At 36.4% G+C, this 24,182-nt stretch overlaps 1 protein-coding gene across 5 annotated transcripts in view; it reads left to right on the top strand.

Moving 5' to 3' along the window:
• STIM2 (stromal interaction molecule 2) overlaps positions 1–24,182 on the top strand; it is a 159,898-nt gene that overhangs the window by 97,624 nt on the left and 38,092 nt on the right. For all 5 annotated transcript variants that reach the window (XM_071217145.1, XM_058300098.2, XM_004452244.5 and 2 more), the window contains one exon: positions 2,203–2,317. In XM_071217145.1, the coding sequence (XP_071073246.1) occupies positions 2,203–2,317 (115 nt within the window). The remainder of the gene's footprint in view (positions 1–2,202; positions 2,318–24,182) is intronic.

Here is a 24,182-nt window from a genome sequence, read left to right as displayed (position 1 = left end):
TGATTTCAGTCTAGAAGTTCTCTCTAGCTCCTGGACCACTTTTCAAGATAGGGGCAGTTTCTGAGCATCTCAGTGTTAATGATTTCTCCACATATCTCTACTGCATTCTGAAGGTGTCAAAAGGACAGGATGGGGAGCGGATGTGGCTCAGGCAGTTGGGAGCCTGCCCCCCACATGGGAGGTCCCAGGTTTTGTTTACGATGCTTCCTAAAGAAGAAACAAACAATGAGAAAAACAAAAACAAAACAATGAGCAAAACAGACAAGGGAGCCATGGGGGGCGGGGTAGAGGACAGGAGGCTTGGACAGAAATAGGTATGGATGGTGGGATTGGGGACAGTGAGGCAGGCCCCCTTGAAATAACTTTTAAAAGGGGCATTTAGGAAAAGGAGTAAGGCAGCATTTAAAAAATAGAATAAATACGTGCTAGAAGAGACCTCCTAAATGATTGTTTTTCAAATTATGATAAAGAACCAAATTGTTAATTTTCAGTCTGTTCTGGATAACGTCTATGAGGTGAACACATTCATCACATGTTTGGGCCCCATGCTTTCAAAGCATTGTCTAATTGCTATCAGGGTTTCTAAATGACATCTCTTAGTTCTGTAGGCATTGTAAACTGTTACCAGTCCATAAACTGGCTCTGGTCTGCTGATCTCATGCTGGATAGTGTTATTGTAGTTTATTTTGTACCCAAGGCCATTGAAACTCAGAAAAGTGAAATGATTTACTCAGTATTATATAGCTATTCAAATCTACTTTTTCAGTTTTATTAAAAACAACTCTTTTAGTTTCTTACGCTGCTCAAAGTAATTACCATGAAATGGGTTGGATTAAACACTGGGAAAATTTATTTGCTCATGGTTTTGTGGCTGAGAAAATATCCAAATCAAGACCTCATCAAGGCTGTTGGCATTTCTTGGCTCCTCTGTCACATGACAAGGCACATGGCAGAGTGTTTTGGTCTCTCCCTTCTCTTTTGGGTTTTGTTGATTTCCTCTTCTTGCTCTCCTATCTTTCTCTCTTTCTGCCTAAATTTCATTCTTTTACAAAGGACTCCAATAATAGGATTGACTCCCATTCTGATTGAGGTGGGACATCCTTAACTGAAGTAACCTCATTGAAAGGTCCTACTTACAATGGGTTTACACCCACAGAAATGGATTAGATTTAAGAATATGTTTTTTTCTGGGGTACAGACAGCTCAAACCACCAAACAGCTCTAACCAAAAGTAAAATTTAGTCTTTTGTTTGAAAATGATGTTTATTATTAGTATGTAAAAGTCAAAAACATATGCCTCTGGAGCTGAAAAAGATTGTCAGGGACTAGACTGAGAAATGGTATGTAAGCCATGAAAAGGAATTTACTTTTTATTTGGTATATAGCGGGAGAATTTTATACAATGAACAGGTTGGTTTTTAAGAAAGATAATTTTAGTGCTCTTTCTCTGTATTTTAAAGTAAGATTAATAGAGATAGTTCTTCAGCTTTGTAAAGCTCTTTAGTTCTAAACACCATAATTGATTCCCTTTCATTTATAAGTAATCGCTTAAAAGGCAGGTGAACAAAGAAATGTGTGCAGTAATTGAAGGGATTAGTATTATTGTGTTTTAAAACACCCTTGTCACTATAATATGTATTTGGTAAAAATGTATACCATTGACACAGTATATTGTACTGGTCAGCAAAACCAACTGGCTTGGGTTGGAATTTCAGTTCTGTTGTTCATTATTTTTTTTTCAATCTTGGGCAGATTACATAAACTCTCAGGGCCTTGGTTTTCTCATCTATAAAATGGGGATGATGATGCTTTCCTTATAAGACTGTTATGAAGTTGCATGATGGACTCTGTGTACATCTGTATATATGCGTATATAGTTACATAGATATTTAGATCTATTTATTATATAACTTATAATAGTGCCTGGTATTAATGAATGTTAAATGAGTGCTTTTGCTGCTGCTGCTGTTGTCATAGTGGTTATGATTAGTATAGAAGTAATTTCATTAGATAAATTTTGTGAGAATAAAGTGAGTATAAAATATTTGTGAGAATAACGTGAGTATAAACTACCAAAAAAGGTATCACTTATTATCTGAAAATAACCACCCACTAGATTTCAAACTTTTATTTTTTGTCCTCGGTTTATGAAGACTAAAATAGTGAATCAAGTGTATTTAACTTACGTTTTCTATTCCATAGTTTATCAGAGAAGATATGAAATATAAAGATGCTACTAATAAACACAGCCATCTGCACAGAGAAGATAAGCATATAACTGTTGAGGATTTATGGAAACGATGGAAAACATCAGAAGGTAAGATTATTTTTGTAATCTGAGTACTTAACCTTCCGCTCTACTTAGCCATTGCTAACTTTCTAATCGCATATGATTTTACCAAAAAAAAAAATCAAAATAACATTTCCGAGATATTTATATTTTAGGAAATAGCTTTTCCAGTTTTACTTTTTGGAAGATGGTTTTTATCATTCTTAGGATTCATTAAGCATCAGACTGTTTTGTATAACTTGATATATTTTACTAGAATAAATAAGACAATATATGTCTGAGCTTAAAGTGGGAAAGCATTGTTTAAGCTATTAAATATGGTTTATCAAATAAACTTATCCCAAAGTTTTCTTTTTAGTTATGGAGAACAGTTCTTAAAGTCTTAAGGGGGCATAGAACTTTTCAATCTTTTTCTTAAGTAAATCCTTTATGAAGGCTTTTAATAGTTGTATGATAAAATTGTGTAATTTAAATTTTATTTCTTTTTCTAACTTTCAATCCTCAGGCCGTCTTATGGACAGTAATTGTTTAGGGCAGGATGAGTGTGTGTCCTAAAACTTTCAACTTGGTACCTAGTAGTAAAAAGCTACTGCATTTAAAAAATGTCCATTAAGCTGGAGTAATGGAATCAACCAAACTCTTTTTTCTAATGTGTCTTATTTTATGGAAGTCAAGCACTTATGTTACAATGTGTATTTTTCTCTGCAAGTTTGAATAATGAAATGAACATAAAAGGGAGCTGGGACAAATTACCACGTAAGAATATAAAGAAATAATAAAGTTTATTAGCCTGTCAGTGGTGACTTTTGGAAATGGGAAAATACAGTAAACTATTCCACCAATGCCCAGTATTTTTCCTGATGTAGAAGTTGCTTTCTTGGAACTTTGTTTTTACTTTTTTAAAATGACAGGTCTGTCAAAATATATTAGGAAAAAGAAAAGGAAAGAAGTAAAAAAATAACATTGGCTTTTAAAAAGACACATAGACTTAAATTAAAAATCTGCCTCTCTTTTCCCCCTCTCTGCACCATTTTTAAAAAGCATGTATATGGGTAGGAATGGGAATAAATAAGTATAAATTTCAAGGGAGAAAGTGATAGGATAGTGGAAAACTCAGTAACAATCTATTTATATGTAATATCTGAGCAATGTATAGATATTGCTAAAAGAATGGAAGGTCCATTACATAGTCTATTATTGCTAGTGTTTTTCTTAGAATTTGGGTATGTGATAAGTTGAATAGAGCCCACTTAACTATGTTTAAATGAAGAAAAAAGGATTTGACCCTGTCTCACCACCTCTGTGCAGCCTGGAAATTGAATTAGCTTCTAAATTAATCTATCTTTGTATACTTAGGTTCTGCTATAATCTTTTCTTTACCTAGCAAAGTAATCTTTTAAACATACAAGTTAGATCTGCCCAATATCCTATAATGACTCAAAGTAGATGCCAGCATCTTTACAGAGACCTATAAGCCCCTGTGTGATCTGTCTTCCCCTATTTCCATTCCTGTAATCTCAGTCACTTCTTTAATTCTGTCCATCTCTTTCCCTCACTGTGTTCCATCTAGACTCCATCTACCGATGCAAGGCCACTCTGCCTTAGGACCTTTGTACTGGCTCTTGCCTCTACCTGGAACATTCTTGACTCAGATGTCCTCATGGCTAACGCCCTTACCTTCTTTATTCATATCTTTATCAAGAACTGACCATCCTCTTAAAAACTGTAAACCACACTTCCCTTTAACCCTGTTGTTGGGACTCTTAAATCAGCTTCCTGCTTTCTTTCACCATAGCATTTATTATGTTTGTCTTCCTTCTGCTCCTTCTCCTCTGCCCCTAAAAATGTATACGCTTCCGAGAGCAGGGTTCTTTGTCTACTTCATTAATATTTTCCAAATCTGAGGAGACTGTCCTCAAACCCCTTTTTGGTTTCCTACCCTAGTGAGTTTGGTGAGATATGTGATCTATGAGAGGGTATACTTGTTTAGATTAGGGCTTTTCAAGTTGAGTAGTCTCTTAACCCTCTTTCCCCCTAAGCCTTTACCGTAATATTCACCCTCTAAGAGCTTACCATTATGATGAGGAAATTTCCCTGTAAATCTCTAGTTAATAGTTGGCCTAAACCTTCCTTTTCTCTGCACCTTCTTAGGGATTCATGGGCTAGGAAGAATAATCTTAAGACTCCTCCTACTAAAATAGTCACATGAGAGGGAAGAGAGAAAAGTCTTGAGTGAAATAAAATTCTTTCATTAGAGGGTCTTTAGTGGCATAATTGATTTTCTTAGGTCATGTCAGAACTTTATTTATTAAAGGGTCGTGTAAGGGTTGGAGCATTGTTGCCAGAACACTGGCTTTTAAATCTGAGTCTGATAAACCCTAGGATTCCTGGAGGTGTTTCAGGTCAGGGGCATAGGGCATTCTGAATGTACAGGGTTGTTTTTACCTGGTATGTTTTGTTTCTATTTAAGACTTTTCCTGGAAAACATAAAATAGTTCTGTTGAAAAAGTTTATCAGTTGCTGAATTAGAAGATGTTAGAATGCACTTATAATAATATGTAACTCAAGTTTGTTTACTTGAATATAATATAGATGCCTCTTTTTACACACATATACATGCACGCACACACATATACCTTCACATTCACACTTTGCTCATTGTTGTTGTGTCTCCAGTGCCTAGTGCAGTGTCTTACTCACTTTGGTACTCAGTAAATATTTTTTGTTGAATGAGTGAATGTTTAAGGTCTGCTGAATTTTGGAGGCTCAGTCATTCAGTTCATCAAATACTTTTTTTTTTTTTTAAAGAGTTATTTATTTATTTATTTTCTCCCCATTCCTCCACCCCCCCCCCCATTGTCTGCTCTCTTGTGTCCATTTGCTGTGTGTTCTTCTGTGTCCGCTTGCATTCTTGGTGGCACCACATGTCTGGTTCTCTTTTTTGTTGTGTCATCTTGCTGTTTCAGCTCTCTGTGTGTGTGGCGCCACTCCTGGGCGGGCTGCATTTTTTCCACGTGGGGCGGCAATCCTTGCACGTGGGGCACCCCTATGTGAGGGACACAATTGCATGGCATGGCATTCCTTGCGCACGGTAGCACTGCGCATGGGCCAGCTCACCACATGGGCCAGGAGGCCCTGGGTTCAAACCCTGAACCTCCTATATGGTAGGCGGACACTCTTTCAGTTGAGGCACATTTGCTTCCCATCACATACTTTTAATACAAGTATTTTGGCAATAATGCAGTAGACCCACTCCTGAAAAACTTAGATTTTGCCAAGTTATGAACTTAAAAATAAGAGTTTATGGGGAAAGCAGACTTGGCCCAATGGATAGAGCATCCACCTACCACATGGGAGTTCCTCAGTTCAAACCCTGGGCCTCCTTGACCCATGTGGAGCTGGCCCATGTGTAGTGCTGATGCATGCAGGGAGTGCCCTGCCACGCGGGGGTGTCCCCCATGTAGGGGAGCCCCACACGCAAGGAGTACACCCTGTAAGGAGAGTCACCCAGCACGAAAGAAAGTGCAGCCTGCCCAAGAATGGTGCTGCACACACAGAGAACTGACACAACAAGATGATGCAACAAGGGAAAACACAGATTCTCAGTGCCGCTGGTAAGGATAGAAGCAGTCACAGAAGAACACCCAGCGAATGGACACAGAGAGCAGACAACTGGGGAGGGGGAAGGGGAGAGAAATAAAAAATAAATCTTAAAAAAAAAAATAGAAAAAAGAGTTTATGGGAGAAATGGAATTGGATAGACTACTCACAGTCCATGCAAATTTATAACCATAGCACTAGCAATACTAGTAAAAATACAAGGGCACGTAAAAAGACATGTTGCATTCATAATCAATAAAGACTATAGTAGATATAGGACTTTACCTTAAAAAAAGTGAAGGTAACTTCACGGCAGGGGGGATAGTAGGTAGGGTTGCTAAATTATGGAGACAAGGGATAAATGCATAAAAAGGTGCATGAGAAATGAGAACTGAGCAATAAGCCCTTCCAAGATAGAGGCTGTGGCCAAACTAAGCTAAGAGGAAGAAGGAGGGGTGAATAGCTGTATTCTTAGCTTGCCATTTTGGCTGTTAGTATAATTTGAATCTATCTGCTGTTACTTGGCAGTATAACATATTAATGTAGGAAAAGTCACACATGAAATGATGCACATTGTATTGACAATTCCTATTTCCCAGTTGTACATAAGGTAATTCATGGTACAGAAACACAGGTAGCAGAGCAGATGGTATCAATGAAGTACTAAGCAGGCATTGCACTAGATACTGGGTGTTAAAGATGAATCAAACATGTCCAGGCTATAGGGAGCAAATAGCCAAGCAGGAAAGACCAAATAAATAAATAATTACAATATATAGGGATAGATACACTTAAAGAAGGATTTATGGAATATGGAGATAGCTTACTGGAGGGAGTGAGTAATTCTCTGGTAGGATTATATACAGAAGGCTGTGAAGGATGACTCAAGAGTTCGGGAAGGGGCTAAGGAGGTAGACCATAAATGGTAGCCTCCTCTTGGTTCCTTCTTCAGCCCTGAAGATTTGCTAGATATGGAGGTGGCATGCTGCAGGACGAGTATGGGCCTTCAAACTATCCAAATTCAAATCCTTACCCTTCTATTTACAGTCACTGAGACATTGGACACATTAATTCACTTATAAGATGGGATTCTTATGTGATTTAATGAGTAATAAAATGAAAGTGCCTGAAATAGTTTCTTACAACACCCAAAAGGAACTTAGTAAATATTAATTTATTTTTGTAGTAATTCTGGATAAACTAAATGTTCACCCATATTTAAAGTTTTGCAAGGTTTTTGATTCAGTCTCATGATTATCATCAATAAAATGAACAAATAATATTAGGCTGTACTTACCATTGTAGTGTGACACTCCCTGAAGGATAAAATGTAGCTAAGATCTTTATAGAATGTTGTAACTGTGGGAAAAATAAAATTGCATTATCAAGAAGTGGATCCTGACCTCATATAGAAAAATATCAACAGTAACCTGAATGCAGTGTGTGTGTGTGTGTGTGTGTGTGGAGAATGCTTGGTTAGGTTGAACATGGCAACAATCCAATGCAAATGAAAATCACTTTAAAAGAATATTAGCTTTCACATAGATTTTGGTAAACTGGAGAAATTGTTAGAATAGACTCACTGAATGCGATTAAGTAGTAACCAGATACCTAATGAAGGAATATGTAGATAGAAAATTATTGGTTATGTACAAGGTTTTGGTACCATAAGAGATAGCAAACAGATTAAGTATTATGCTGTTTTTAGAAAAGATAACTCATTGGGTTAAATAGTTGTTATGACATGTGACAGCCATGAGGTAATCTTTCCATCCTGTTCAGCACAGGTCTTATCCTACCTAAGGTCACTGTTATCATGAGCTTTATAAATTAAATAGACATTTGGAAAATTTAGGAATTTTTTTTTTTAAGGTACCAGGGGCTGGGGACTGAACCTGGGACCTCACATGTGGGAATCTGGTGCTGCATTGGCTTCCCTTAGTTGGTTCATTCCTCTGTTTTGCTTGTTGTTGTTTTTTCATGAGGCACCAGGAACCAAAGCTGGACCTCTCATGTGGGAGGCCCTTGAGCTACATCCCCTCCCAAAGTTTAGGATTTGTTTGTTTTCTAATCTAGGATTGGTAATGTAAAGAAACTGAGGTTGTCTTAGAGAAGAGAGGTAGATGTAGGCATTTAATAAAGGTTGTGTTCATGTGTATATAAAGCCTAACCAGAGAGAAATGATCAAGCATACTTTCTTTCCATTTAGGATCACAAAAATTAAATGTTACATAATAAGGAAGTTATAAGGAAAAAATTCCTAACAATGGTTGTTGTTAAATTTCTAAAAGTAAGAAAGACTATAAATATTTCCTTTATATAGATAGCTAATATCCATAAAGCTTTTGTTCTAAGTGTGAAAGGATAAGTGGATCTTAAATGTTAATAAAATCTGAAACTTTTCAAAGTTTATGCTGTTAGTTGCAATGGAATGAAAGAATGTGAATGGATTAGATGGATTAGTATGTGTTGTTCAGCATTATCTGCAGCATAACTCAAAATTAAGTTTGCAGGGAAAAAGGTAGCATTATTTTTGGCATCTATCAAGAAAATATTTGTGTATTTATAATATGCATAGCACCCACCATGGTAGGATACAAGACATTATAAAATAAGGCCATTCTCCTCAAGGAGCTCACAGTACTGTTTTATATGTACACTAAGAAATGTTAAATACTTAACAGTATAGGAAGGTTTGGTTAGATACTAGGTAAATGCTATTATATGGGGACTTAGAGAAAAGACAGATTAATTAGAGGGGAGACTTCCTTTGGGAGATGACTCTTCATCAAGACTTTGAAAGACAGAATTTTCTTAGAAACATGATAAGATAAATAAATGAACAGGTGTAATTTCAGACTCAAATCCTAAATCCTCAAATAAACACAAAATTTAGTGGCAGAGGATATTGTAGTAATTATCTAGTGATATTTACAATGCGTGTGGGAAGTTGTAATGTATTTAGCATGTAATGTAGTCTTTAGCATTTTTTTGATCATCGTACTACGTATTAGGAACTAATGTAGTTTCTTGTTGGAGAAAGCCTTGTGGCAAAGAAGAATTATAGGGCGATGAATTAGCTGTCCCCAGAAAGACCAGCACTGAGGTTAATGTAATGGGGATTTGATTAGGAAGAATGAAAAATCATGAATTTTGGAGAAATATTTTAAAGGAGGACCTGGATCAACTCTTTCCCTTTGTCCAGAATGAATTCTAGTTTTTTTCTTCCTTGTGATCATTGGGCTTGCGGGGATTCATTTAACTGATCCATACAGTAAATATTTCTAAGTAAATGCTTATTATGAGCAAGGCATTGTCCTAGATACTGAGAATACACAGATGAAGAATATGTTCTGTATTCTTCACCTGTCCACAGTATGTTTGGAGAAAGACCTATGAACAAGTAATTAATGGATGTGGTACAATCTGTAATCAAAATATGCAGGAGGCATTGTGGGATGATAGAATACGTATGTTGGTCTGCCTACTACTATCTGGTCTGCCTACTGTCTGGTCATGTAGGCCAGAAAAGGGAGGTATATTAAGTGGCATTTACTTTTCATCTCTTGTCACCCCTTTATTGGGAAGCACTTCTGCTAGATTAATAGCTTTGAGAATATCTACAATTAATGTAGCACATAAAAAATACAAGCCTTTTAATATAACAAATGCCTATACTGTTTTATTAAATCATTTTAATACTTTGAACTACTACTTTCAGTTTTAGGAGAAGCTCTTGTTAGTCACCAGTAGAGGTTTTAGATTTTCATCATCCACAGAAAGTAATTTACATGAGGGAAGGCCTGCTCTTGAGGTAGAATAGAATTTCAGAATGACAGGTCATTATTGACACCAGTGACAAAAAGTCTTTTCTGGTCAAAGTTCGTTTTATATAGAGAATAGGTGAAACAAACAACGTTGCTTATTTACTCAATCATCCTATATTCAAGAGTGCTTAACATAGGTTTTTGCTAGAAAAGTAGCACAGACATTACTTGATCAATTTGCAAATTAGGCGAACACTGTTCTATATTAATCAAATTGGTTTTATTACTTTCTATAAAGTATGTTCTTTATTTCTTTATACCCAAATAGCTTTATTTTATTATAAAATTATCCATGTAACTTCAGAATACTCACAAAAATCCTAATGCTGATCTATTTTTATTATGATCCTATGCCAGTATTTAAGTCTCTCTGTTCACTCATTTTAGATCTGCTAGGGGCTGTTTCAGTTATTGCATTAGTGTTCTTCTTTCCTACGTTCTTTTCTCTTTTATTGTTGACACTCTTCCTATTTTACTTCAGGATATTGGGTTTTGGAGATTTAGAATCATTGCATATACTGACTTGCTGCTATTAGTTATGCTTTTTTTAATTTGTGGAAAATACTTGATTTTGAGACAACCTGTCTTCATTTTATAGGTCCTTCTTGGTTTTTATTCTGAAAGAGAGACTACTTCTCAGAATAGAATCAGAGACAACTACTGTCACATCTGTGGAAACACATGAAATAGATATTTCGTGAGCCTCATTTTTTCTCAAGTAAATTCTTTAGTATGTAATTCATCATAGGAATCTTTTCTTACAGTTTAAGGAAGTACTATCTAAAATTGCTTGTGAATTTGTCTTTTGGTTTTCTCTTTACCTGAATTGTTCTACATTTCTCCTCTATGTTCACCGACTCAAGGGATACCTCAAGTTTGGAGTACAGTAACAGAACCTTCTGCAGAAGGTAAAAGTAAGGGCTGTCCACTTTTCACTATTTGTGAGGGACAGTCTAGAATACAGTAGGCTTTTTTGAGCATCATATTCTTTCTTCCCTTTCTATCCTTTCCCTAGCAGTTGGGAAGCAGTTGTATATGGGCATGAGTTAAGCTCTGCTTTATCAATCCTTGGTTTGGGAAAGATATGGTTAGGGGAGCCTCTGGAGGATACAGTTCTGGATGTTTATATGTTATTGCTGGAGATTGACTTTATTATACTTTAGATGGAACAAATATTTTGTTCCTACTGCTTTGGGATAAGGAAATTGTTTATAATAGTATTTTCCTCTTCACAGGTGATCAGTTTTTTAAAAAGATCTTTTTTTCAAACAGTCTTACACTTGGATTCTTTTTTATCTTCTAATAGTTACGTAGCAATTTAGAAGCATTTGTAACAGAAATGACACAAAGTACAAGTACACTGAAAAATAGAGTTTTCAAAGGCGTCAGCTAACCTTTTCAATTTCAATACATATCTTGTTCATTTCTAACATTTCTAAACATGTATATAATTCTTAAATGAATGTATGTATATTGAATATAAATTACATTAAATATATGTTATATTACATATAAAAACGTAGCTCACAGGAAATGAATGATAAAAATAGGATAAATTATACTGCTTGTATCTCTCACACTTAAAATTCTTTTTACTCTGAATAATTTACTCTGGATGGAGTAGAAGAAAGAAAGCTTATATAGTCCAACTCTTTCATCTGGTTTCATGTTTTATTTAAAGATAAGAACCTCTTCAATAAGAGTTCCTCAGTAAACATTGTTCTAAAAGTTGGTCCTTCTGTTTCTCTTTTTGCATCTATATCAACTATTCCAGGATGTTGAAAAGGGTGGACAATTTAGATACTTATTATTTCACAGTGTTTTTAAATCAGCTGCTTACTTAAATTATTACTTTGAAACTAGCAGTCTAAAGATCAGATGCAAAATGAAACATCAGAGCCAAAATAAACAAATGCCAGTATCTCTTAGAAGGTTATTTAGTTTTTATTTCCTTCATCAATTTTTTTTTCTTTACATGTAATTGACTAAAAGAAAATAATGTACAATAGGTGTTTATCAATGGTTGTTTATGGCTTCTTAAGGGCTGTATTCTAAAACAAAATTAACAATATAGATTTGGGATTCATCCACATAAAGGTGTGATATTTAAAGTCTCATGAATTGAGAGTTCACGAAAGAGAAGGAAAGGGAAAGAGAATAGCCCCTTGGGCACTGCTGGCATTAAGGAAAGGAAAAGGATTACCTGATGACATAAGCAATGTTCATCAGAAACATGGGTGGAGAATCAGGAAGGTACATTTTCAAGTCTTAGAGAGAGAAGAGTGTTTTCAGGAAGGGATGGATGGTTATGTAATTGAGGGCATAGTCTATCCCATTGCAAAGTATCTGCCAAGAGCCCTCATGAAGAATTTTTTTTTAAAGGCTTGTTAATAAGATGTGTTCCTAAGCAGATGTTTTATGCTTAAATTGTGACTCCTATGATTTGCTTTCTTTGCCCTCCTTTTGTAGCTGTTATTTAGGATCTCATGTATGTTTTGACATGGTCTTAACCCAGCTTAATTTCATTTCCCTGGTCCATTGACATTTTTCATTTATTATTCTCTTTATGTTAAATGAATTTTTGTAAGCCATTTCTTTACATTTTCCCTCTCTCTTTATTGGTGGGGGATTGAGAGAAGAGATGAAAAGTGGCTAGTAATTTGATATAAGGAACATATTATATGATTTCACAACAAAAAATCAGTATTAACCTTCAGGAAACCAATTTTAAAATTGGTATGGGAAATTGAGTTACATTAAAAAGACTTAAGGCATAGGCAAGAAAATGGAGGGAAATTAAGTGATAGTTACAAATGGGTAATATGATCTAGTAAAGGGTTTTCTGTAGAACTGGTGCATCTGATATGCTCAAAAGAAAAGAGGACTCTGACTGATTTTTTAAAAAATTCAATTCAGCAAGTACTTTTTGAACACCTTTCGGGTTGCCCTTATTACATCTTTCCATCTAATGCCAGCATCTCATTTTTTCCTGGATAATTTGTGTTGGTTTATGGATTGAGAAGACTTCATTAGGCTAATAAAAATGAATTTAAGTGAAGAACAACAAAGAACTTATTGGTAGAATGATTTTCCATTGCTGGATGGCACTGACTTAAAGCATGCCAACCATTTCAGATCCTCCTTAGAATTAATTTCCTATGAAGCATTTGAATGATAATACCTGTTAAACAATGTCTTGAACTTTATGGAAAGGGATGGAGGTGGGGTGGACAAAGGGGAAAAGGCAGAGGGGTGAGCAGTTAGAGAGGGGAGGCTGGAGAAATTCCATACCTTTTAGTTTACCTATGCATTTGTTTGGTTTGTTTCTGAATTATATATTGTAAGCCTGTAGAACGCTAACATCATTATTTTCCATGTTTTGACCAGTACCAAATATTCTGTGGCAGGATTTTAATGATAGTGCTACAGCTCTACTACAATGAATAATAATAGGTTTCTGAGTACTAGCTGCATACCCACTGATCCAGAGCCTGTGACCTTAGCCAAGGTAAGCATATTCCAGATTGCAGTGTGAGATAGTTGAAGATTGATCTGCTTTGGTAATTGTCTAAATTTTCCTCATCTGTTTTTAATGAGCATGCTCAATTGCATGAATCTGATCATGACATTAGATTGCATTCTCTTATATGTATAATTAGAAGCTTTGAAAGAGAGAAGGTTAAGTTTTAATTTAGTGAGTATGTGTTTTAGAGCTGTGTCAAGGTTCTTTTGAGTGCTTTTAAAGAATGCCCCTGAAAGTAGTCACTGTAGTTTCTAATAGAACCTGCACTCTGTTAAACATTGGAGGCTGTATTTATTACAAAACTAAATGCTTAAGAAATTCCTTTGCATTACTGACTGTTCCACATGCTTTGCTAATTGGCTTGAAACCATAGAATACTGTGTCTTTTTTAAAAATTTTTATGATAGAGCTTTGCTTTAAAATTTGAGTAATAAGTCTGTTTTAGTCTCTTTTTAATGGTAAAGGATAAAAAGAGAGACTCAAATTATCTCAAGTAAAGGAAAGTTTGTTGGGAGGTATTCTAATCATTATCAAATCTGATACTCCATCAGATTTGCCAGAAATCACATTCACTTGTTCCATGCATTAAATCGTCAAAAATTTAGGTAGGACTTTCTGTGAGATAGGCACTAGAGTTTGGGGATAGAGCACTGAATAAAATAGATTTAAATAGATTTCATGCCCTCATGGAGCTTTTGTTCTTTTAGGGAGACAGCTAATGAACAAGTTTGCATGTGTGCTTGTAGATACATACCCATTCACACAGCTGCTGGTATAGATAAATGATGTGATAAAAATAAAGCAGGGTAACAGGATAGTCAGTCATCAGGTAGGGGCAAGGACTATTTAAATAACAGAGTTAAGGAAGAACTCCCCAAAAAAGTGATACTTGGTTTTAGACTAGAGTGATGACAGTGAGTGAGCCCTGTAAGATCTAGGTGAAGTATGTTCCAGATTTAGGGATCAACAAGATTAAGCCCTGAGGCTGGAAGGACTTTGTTCAGGAAACTGTAAGAAGGAATGGGAGGATAGAAGACACAAAGTCAGGGATGTGGACAGGGGCCAGATATCATAAGACCTTGAAGGACGTGGTAAGGATTTGGGGGTTTATTATAAGTGTAATGTAAATATAGAGGTGTGATTTTTATGTTGGAAAGATTATTATGGTCACTGTGTAAATATTAGACTTGGGGGGGGGCGGGTGGTAGAGTAGAAATGGAAGACCTGTTGAAACTCTTGGAGTGAACTTGTGAGAGATGGCGATGACCTGGGTTAGGAGGGTGATAGGTGGGTCTGATTCATAATATTTAATGAAGGAATAGTTTACATAATTTGCCGGTGGATCAGATTCAGGGGATTGGGCAGGGTGATGACAGGACTTAAGGAATAAAAATGACCTCTAAGTTTTGGGACCGAACAGCAGAGTGGCAATTTGTGCCCTTTACTGATATGGAGAAAACTTTGAGGAGGGGAAGGGGGCCAGCAGGTAGAAGCAGAGAGTCAAAGTTTACTTTTGGTTATGTTAAGTTTGAGATGTTTGTTAGAAGCCATGTGGGGAAAGAGTTGGATAAACAATTCTGGAGTCAGGGCAGAGGTCACAATTTGTGAATCATCATTGGAGAGATGATGTTAAAATTGAGGAAGTAAGTTTAGATTGTGCATTCTTTTTTCTTTTTTTATCAGGAGGACCCAGGAATCAAACTCGGGTCCTCCATATGGTAAACGGGAGCTCAATTGCTTGAGCCACACCCACTTCCCAAGATTGTGCATTCTTAATGGGGGTGATATCTCCCACCAAGGGATGAAAATTGGTTTGGGGGGAGGCAGAAAACTTAGACATTGCACTAGCTCCCAAGGGCTCTACAGTGCCCTTGTAGATACATAGTGTACCTGTGGTATTAAAATTTCTTGGAGATGGGAATGATTAAGGCGGAAAAGTCTGAAAAAGCTCATTAGGGGAGCAAAATGAGGGGGGAAAAAGTTGAAAACATTAGTTGAGATCATGAGGATAAAAGGCAGAGAGCTTTGAGTGCTGTAAGGGCAAGAAGCAGAAGAGGAACCCGGAAAGAACACTGAGAAGGAATGACCAGTGAGGTAGGAGGAGAACCAGTAGAGTGTGAGGGCCCGGAAGCCTAGGGAAGATAATGTTTGGTTTTGGTGATTTTGATGAAAGTAATTTCACTGTAGTCATAGAGGTAAAAGTCTGATTGGAATGGATTAAAGAGGAAGTGAAGTGAGGAAGTAACACTGACTTTTGAAAGGAGGAGTGGGGAAGGGGACTGATACCTGCAAGTAGTTAGGAAGGAAGGAAGCTTTTCACTTTTTATTTATTTTTTAAAGGATTTATTTTTTATTTCTCTCCCCCCCCCCCCATTGTGTGCTGCTGTGTCCATTCACTGTGTGTTCTGTGTCCACTTGCATTCTTGTCAGCAGCACTAGGAATCTGTGTCTCATTTTGTTGCATCATCTTGCTGCATTGACTCTCCCGTGTGTGCAGCGCCAGTCCTGGGCAGGCTGCGCTTTTTATTTTGTGCGGGGTGGCTCTCCTTGAGGGGCGCACTCCTTGCGTGTGGGGTTCCCCTACGTGGGGGACACCCCTGTGTGGCACGGCACTCCTTGCGCGCATCAGCACTGTGCATGGGCCAGCTCGCCACATGGGTCAGAAGGCCCTGGGTTTGAACCCTGGACCTCCCATATGGTAGGCGGATGCTCTATCAGTGGAGCCAAATTTGCTTTCCCGCTTTCCTCTTTTTATGATGTGAGATTTTACATGTTTATATATTAAAGGAGTGACCTAGTTGAGAAATATTTGATATAAGAGAAACTCAAACTACCTTAATTTAAAAAGTATCCTCATTTAATGGGGAAGTGCAGGTGTGTATTCAGGGGCTTAATCCACCTTGGCTCCCTGTTTTTCTCTCTTTTCTTTCTGGATATTGATTTTTATTTTCTCCTACTGCTTTTCCTAGAGGCCAGGTCTGTGGCTTTTGGCCAGTATAGGCTTAAAGTTTTCCCAGGATCATGACCAAAGAGGAACAGGCGTCCTCCCTGCTTACTCCAGTTAGGAAAATTACAGTAAGTAACTTGCTTAGGTCATGTGACCAAACCTAGACCAATCGCTGTGACCTCCAGAATGGGATGCTATGGTTACTCATCCCACCCACCAACCTCCCCTTGATCAGGAGTCTAATCTCAGAATGGGATGCTATGGTTACTCATCCCACCCACCAACCTCCCCTTGATCAGGAGTCTAATCTCAGAAGAAGGCAGAGAAGGGGTATTTAGCAGACAAATACTATAGATTGATCAACAAGGGAGGGCAGGACTTCGAGAAGAGCTCCTTCAGAACAACCTGGTGTGTCTGTGACACTGGCATTCTAATACCTGTTTTACTAAATCCCATTTTGGTATTTTAATGAAATGAGCTAATATAATTCTCATCACTGGAAACTATATCAGAAATTTTTGTGACTTCTTTCCCCTTTCCAAAATCTGCATGGCTTTTACAGACTTCCACTACTGCATAGCACTTTTTACTTTGACAGAGTGAAACTGGGGCTGAGATTATACCTAGGATCACCAGGCATGTCTATATTGTGCAAGATGAAGTATAGATACTTTTAAAAGCATCATTGGCAGAGCAGAAAAATGAAAGTTGAGGCAGTAAAACCTAGGCATTCTTCATTCTACAGTAGTTTGGAAATCTTGAAAGAAAAATACCCTCCAAATACCTGTAAATTCTTGGCAACGTGACCTAGACATCACAATAGTATTTATCACACTTTAGTAATATGCAAGGATACTAATTTTTAGTTCCAAACTACTGTTATACTTGACAGTTAAGCATAGGAATGTGGGAGGTTTTTGCAGTGCTTTTTTTTCATGGTGCTTAGAGTTCTTGTCATTTGCAAATTTTTACCAAATGAGGAAAAAGGAATAAATATAACATTATAGAAAGCTGTTTTGATCAGGAGGTTGAGCTCCTGCTTCTCACTTGGGAAGTCCTGGGTTCAGTTTTCAGTGCCTCCTTAAAAAAAACAAAAACAAACAAGCAAAACAAATGAAATAGCCAACTCAGGGAAGCTGATGTGGCCCAGTGGTTGAGTGCCAGCTTCGCACATATGTAGTCCCAGGTTCAATCCTCAGCTCCCTGTTCCTGGAAAAAAAAAATTCTTTTTTAGAGAACCAATAAGTATATTAAAGTTTTTAAAGCCATCCAGAGAATTGTCTAGGAGGGTATGCCTTTATGAAATTATAAAAAGTTTTATTAAATTATAAATAGCTCTAGGTGAATATCTTGATGTTATCAAATCTAGGAAAAAAAATACTTTATGTGACTCTAAGAAATGGTATTTTTGTAGTTTAGATTGTTGACTTAATTTTCTATATTTGCTAATGAAAGATTGTGGTACTATTTTTTCAAAAATTAATTTGGTGTCATTGTGAATAATTTTTACATTCTTTACATTAATAAAAAGCAAATATCAGAATTCTCTGATGTACCATATCGGTATAGTATTTGTATCAGTAGCATTTTGTGTAGACTGAAGGGATATGTAAACTAAATATGCTTTTTATTTGTCTTCTACAATATAAGAATTTGTTTATTTTGCAAGTAAGCTGGTTAGGCAGGGTTTAGAGACCACTTGTATCATTTTTGGTTTGTTGACACTTCTGTTAAAATATTAATAAATAATTTTTACTTTCTAGACAAAGTATTTTGATTATGTTAGAATAATTAAATGTAAGAGAGGACAGTTTATAATTTAAGAAGGACTCTGAATTTAATTATTTGGTAATGATTTGTTGGTTTGTCTCCAACACTATTTTACCAGAGTCAGTAGAATTACTTCTTCCCCTTCAGCTGGGACATAAAAATTAAAACAGCAGGAGAGCATGTCGAGATTTGGGAAACAAGTCAGTTGCAAGAGAGCAAAGAAACAATGGGAATAGAACTGGGAATTATTGAATATGCAATTGGAAAAGGCAAAAATAGCATAAAATAGGTTGAGAGGAGACTTTTTTTCAACTCCAGCCTGCGAAATTTAAGAAATTATAAAGTATAAATGTTTTAGTAATTTAAATCAATGTAGTGACCATGTTCCTAAAAAGACTACTAAAATTTCTAGTTATTCCCTAATCAACCAAAGCTAAGACAATAATAAGTTCTCTTTTAAAGTATAGTTTTTAAAAGGTATCAGTGATATTTTTACAGTGATTTGTTAGTACTTATATGCTAGCTGAACAATGCAAATCCATTCTAGAAGTGTTCCAATATTGTACATTTAGGATGTTACATCTTTTCAACCTAGTACTTAATTAATACTGAAGACATTAATTGTGAATTCTGAGGCTTTGTTACCGTTGATGCATCACATTCTTTAAACACTGATACCTAGAGAAATCCTTAAGGTGTGGTTATCCTAAGAGCAGTATACCAGGGTAAATAAGAGCATGGAGCCTGCCTGCCTGGATTGAAGTCTCTGTGTAATATCTACCAGATTTGCGACCTTGGGCAAATAACTTCATCTCTCTGTCCCTGACTTTCCCCACCTGTGTAATGTAGATAATAACAGTAGCCATCTCAGAGGGTTGTGTTGATGATTAAATGAGTTAATGAGTGTAAAGAGTTTAGAACAGTACTTGGTAGCTATTAAGGGCCTAGTATTTGCTGTCGTCATTGTTCATATTGCTAAAAGATTATCATACTTTTTTGAAGAAAATCAGAAGCAACAAAGCTGTAGAGAAGGTGGAAATTAATGGAACTTTCTACCTACATTAATTGAAGGAGAATCAGAAAATTTTTTTTTTATTTTAACTTTTTTTTTTCAGATTGTTCAGCATTTTTCTTTTTTTAAAAAAATATTAATGTATTTTTAAAAAGATACTTAGATTACATAAATATTACATTAAAAATAAAGGGGAGCTTCCCTATGCCCCACTCCCTAAACCTCCCACATTTTCCCATATTAACAACATCCTTCATTAGTGTGGTACATTTGTTAGAATTGATGAACACATTTTGGAGCATTGCCACTAAGCATGGATTATAGTTTACATTGTAGTTTACACTCTCTCCTGCCCAGTTTTGTAGGTGATGGCAAGATATATAATGGCCTGTATCGGTTGAAGCAGTGTCATTCAGGAGAATTCCCAAGTCCTGGGAATTGTTCTGAAAATTTAACTTCTTAATTGAAAGCAATTTCAAATTTAGGGGAAAGCTGCAAGACCAGAACAAAAAACTCCCATATACACTTTGTCCAGAGATCTCCGTTCTAATTTCACTGTTTGTATTATTAATGGCCTTTATGGCCCAAGAATCCAGGATCATGCATTGTACGCAGTTGTCCTGTCTCTGTAGTCTTTAAATCCCAAACAGTTCTTTAATATATCCTGGAATTTTATGACTATGGTCTGTGATCTTTAAAAATGTCAGACATTTTGTAGAATATATCTAAATGAGGGTTTCTTTGATGTTTCCAGATGATGAGACCCAGGTTGTGCATTTTGGGCCAGAATGTAGCAGAAACGATGTTGTATCCTTTATATTACATCTTTTTGGGTGGCACGCAGTGTCAGTTTGTCCTTCTACTGGCAGTGTTAACTTTGATCACTTGGTTTAAGATAGTGTCTGCTTGGTTTTTGTAACTGTAAAGTTACTTTCCCCCTTCTGTGATTAACAAGTATTTTGTGGAGACATACTTTGAGACGTGTAAAATCACATTCCTCATGTAACTTTCACTACAGGTTTTGCATCCATATTTGTTTCTTGCCTGAAATAATTATTACTTTGGTGGTTTCCAAATGGTAGCTTTTCTAATTCCATCATTCTTTCTATAATACTTATTAGTTGGCATTCTACAGGAAAGAAGAGATTTAAACAGTCTGTTATCAACACCTTGTCCTGTTAAGATGGTGGGAGATAATAACAAAGACATACATTAAAAATATAAATTGAAGAAATATTGAATCTCAAAATCTGTATCAGTGTGAACTGATATAGATTTATATCAGCGTGAACACCACTGATTCCTATTTTATATCAGTGTGAACTCCTGGATTCCTTTTTAATTCAGTGGGTTAGAAAATAATTTCAAAATGTCCCAAATTTGGCCAATGGGACATCTCACACTGTCTGTTGTGTCCTTTTATATGTCTCCACCATTGAGTACATCCTTATTGTCTGGCAAAAAAAAAAAAAATGATGTTACAGACTAATATAGTTTTTTTCTTACCCCCTGCCCTGGAAACTACCATTTCTTCAAGGAGTCCCAGTTACTTTTAGTGGAGAGTGGGTTTTTGAACCTAGGATCTAGGTTCCTGGAATATTGGTCATGTGCCTTCTCTGTGAACAGAGTTAAGAAACATTCACACACATATCTATATTTTTTTCTTATATGTATTAAAAACCATGAGTTCACGCTGATTGCTGCAATTTCAGTCCAGCACTACAGGGTTAATTCTAGCTTAACCCCTTCCCTATTTGTACCTCTCTTCATTGACAGTGAAAAACCTGGCTTCTGTTATCTTTGGTATATTTACACCTTTGCTCAGTTGCTCTTAATGTAGCCAGTCTCCTAACCCCATTGGGTGGGTTGCCACTTCACTTAGGAGCCTTCTCCATTGGGCCTGTCTTTGCAGGGCTGCCACCACAGTGTTTACCTCACGCAAACCATGTACACCGCTAGCCTGTCTTCCGTCCTCATATAGTATCCAGCTGCTCCTGGGTAATTAAAAGGTTTTGAAATGAATCTGAGAGTTGGAAAAAACTGGAGAAAAATCTGAGTGAGAACTACCCAGTGGATTTATATTAATGAGTCCATCTTTGTGAATTTATTTTTATTACTGAAGCACATTCATACTTTTTCCATCCTCACATAATTCTTTAGTTATTGCCAAAGGTTCCCTGTGAATGGGGAGAGAGGCTATTTAAATATTTTATGTTTTATCCACTGTGTGATTACTTACAAAATAATTAGTCCTAAAAGCTGGTTTTGCATTAACATTAACTGTACCACAACTACTTTATATTCCAAATGAAACCTCCTTTGGAAAATGCTATATACCAAAGATTTTAATCTCCTAGCTGCTAAAACAAATATCATACAGTGGGTTGGCTTAACAGCAGGAATTTATTGGCTCATGGTTTCAGAGGCTAGAAGGCATGCTTCCTTTTGAGGTCAGTATCTTCAGACTGGCCAGCAATCTTTAGGGTTTCTTGGCTTTTCCATTATATGGCAAGGGTGCACATTAGGGCATCTTCTCCATTCTCTGTTGGGTCCTGTTGACTTCCAGCTTTTGGTTGCTTCCTATAACTTCTCCTTTTTGTGTCCAATTTCCTTTCCTTATTCAGATGTCAGCCATATTGGATTAAGGCCTAATCTCATTTGGTTTGGTCATACCTAATAACGTCTTTAAAAGTCCTGTTTACAATTGGGTTTACACTCACAGGACCAAGGGCTGGAACCTGAACATGCCTTTTGTGGGAGACCTGATTCAATCCCCCAAACCAAATAAATGAAGCTAATAGTATTTGTTAACTGTTAGATTTTTAACAGCTAACTGTACTAGAAAAAAGCTATACATAGTTAGCATTAAACCATTTCCTGAGTAAAACTACCCTGAAATGCTTCTGTCATTGTAATTGGTGAGCTTTTCTATTCATAAGAAACCAAGTTTTGAATGTAACGATTCTTCTTACCTGAAGATTGTAATCAAAAGCAGTGAAAGGTCAATTTTTAACTGGCCTTAACTACTTTTTAGAAAGAAAATCTTTGTTAATTGGGTTTTTGTCCTCATTTTATCTTGAACTCCTTCCAAATTGGGTGCATTTTCTTAGTATATTGATCTTTCTGCTAGTCTTTGTAATAAATTTCTTTTTTTTTTTTTTAAAGATTTATTTATTTATTTAATTTCCCCTCCTCCCCCGGTTGTCTGTTCTCTGTGTCTATTTGCTGCCGTCTTGTTTCTTTGTCCGCTTCTGTTGTCGTCAGCAGCACAGGAAGTGTGGGCGGTGCCATTCCTGGGCAGGCTGCACTTCCTTTTGCGCTAGGCGGCTCTCCTTACGGGGTGCACTCCTTGCGAGTGGGGCTTCCCTACACGGGGGACACCCCTGTGTGGCACGGCACACCTTGCGCGCATCAGCACTGCGCGTGGGCCAGCTCCACACGGGTCAGGGAGGCCCGGGGTTTGAACCTCTGACCTCCCATTTGGTAGACGGACGCCCTAACCACTGGGCCAAGTCCGTTTCCCTGTAATAAATTTCTTGTCTCTGGTGTTCACACTTATTTTATCCAATGCCCAGTAGTAATTACTGTACACTTGGTAAATATTTGCTGAATGAATGAATCCCAAGTTGCCTATACAGAACATCTTGAGAAGAAGCTTTCAAATTCTAAGAAAAAGAAAAGGAGCAATTTTGAGAATTTTAGTAGAAAATTAACGTAAATGTTTGTAATGTAGAATTTACAAAGAAGTAGAATTATTATTTTCCTAAACATATTCTTTGGAAGTAATATTTTCTCTTTTATGAAGTGTAGTTAATTACATTTTTGAAAAATGTTTGTTGCTTTATCAGAAATGCCCCTATAAGGAGCGTGTGAAGGGGGTATGCATGTTCCTGACAGCCTTGGATAACAGAATCATTTTGTCATCCATTCATTTATTCGACTACTTTTCCTGCTACCTGCCATTCCATGTTTGTTTAGCACCTGTTACATTTTTGGCATTGTTATAAGATGTTGGAATATAGAAATGAATGAAAAACATTGCCTGCCTTTAAAGAACATGGCTTCATTTGGTGTGGAATAATTTTTTTATTCTCACTTCAGTGTTACAAAAAAACCCCAAAACTGAACGTGAAATGGAGAAACAAAAACAAAAAACAGAAATTCAGCTCTTTTGTTCCTAAGTTACTTTCTTCAGTGACACCCATAATGAGGTATTTAGGGAAACTTGATTGAATATCTAGTTCAGTTGTGGCCATTGAGTCCCCTGGTTTTGTTGAATTATTTATGAAGGAAATAAATTCCTTGAATTTCCCTTAATTAACAAAAATTTCGGCTCATATACTGTACTATAGTACATTTATAGAGCATTTTTACCATTCATAAGAGCCGTTTCTACATACATTTTGTTCGTTAATCTTAAGAAAAGTCATAGGATTTTGAGACTCAATATTTCTCCACTTTCTCTTTTCAAGATGTCTTTGTTATCTTCCACTATCTTCACAGGATAAGGTGTTGGTAATAAACGCTGTTTAAATGATAAGATTGCCCTTTACCATAGAAAAGGTAAAAAAGTTTCTCTTAGTATCCTTGTGCCATTGTTGAAAAGAGTTTTGAATGTTCAGACATTTACCAGCATTTATTTTGTGCACCTAAAAATTCCATGTACTTCTTGAATATTAAAGGGTAAAGAACATTAGAGAAAGTATACTCTATCCCTCTAGCTACTAATGGATGAACTTCTCAAGTCAGTGGGTGGGGCATTTAGGTGTCCAAATATAGCATGTTGCAGGAATTTAGTCCCTGTTACAAAGGCATGCCCCGCTGACCAACGTACAAACGAGAAGCTCACATTCTGGCACTGTTCTAAAGATAAGCCTGTCTTGATTGGGCTGAGCAGCTGATAATCATCTAAAGTCACTCTCAGAAGTGACACTACAAAGTCTAGAAAATGAATTGAGTTAAGATGAAATATGCAAGACCTCAAACTTCTGCAGCCTTTAGATTTTTAAGTTTTCTTCCAAGTTTACATAAATTTAAAGTTGCTATTATCAAAGCCTTGCTGTATTGAATCTTAGATTAATTGCATCTTCCTGTGATAAGTTATGCTATCACCTCTCTGTCAGTATAAAGAGAGCTGCTGAGGCTTTTATAATTTAAAATTCACAGGCGAAATTGAATTTAAAAGTTGTGAATATTATTGTATACCTATGTTG

Source organism: Dasypus novemcinctus, chromosome 1 (assembly GCF_030445035.2).
Source record: "Dasypus novemcinctus isolate mDasNov1 chromosome 1, mDasNov1.1.hap2, whole genome shotgun sequence".
Classification (NCBI taxonomy): Eukaryota; Metazoa; Chordata; class Mammalia; order Cingulata; family Dasypodidae; genus Dasypus; species Dasypus novemcinctus.
Note: the sequence above shows the minus strand (reverse complement) of the source record. Positions and strands in the feature narration are given on the sequence as shown.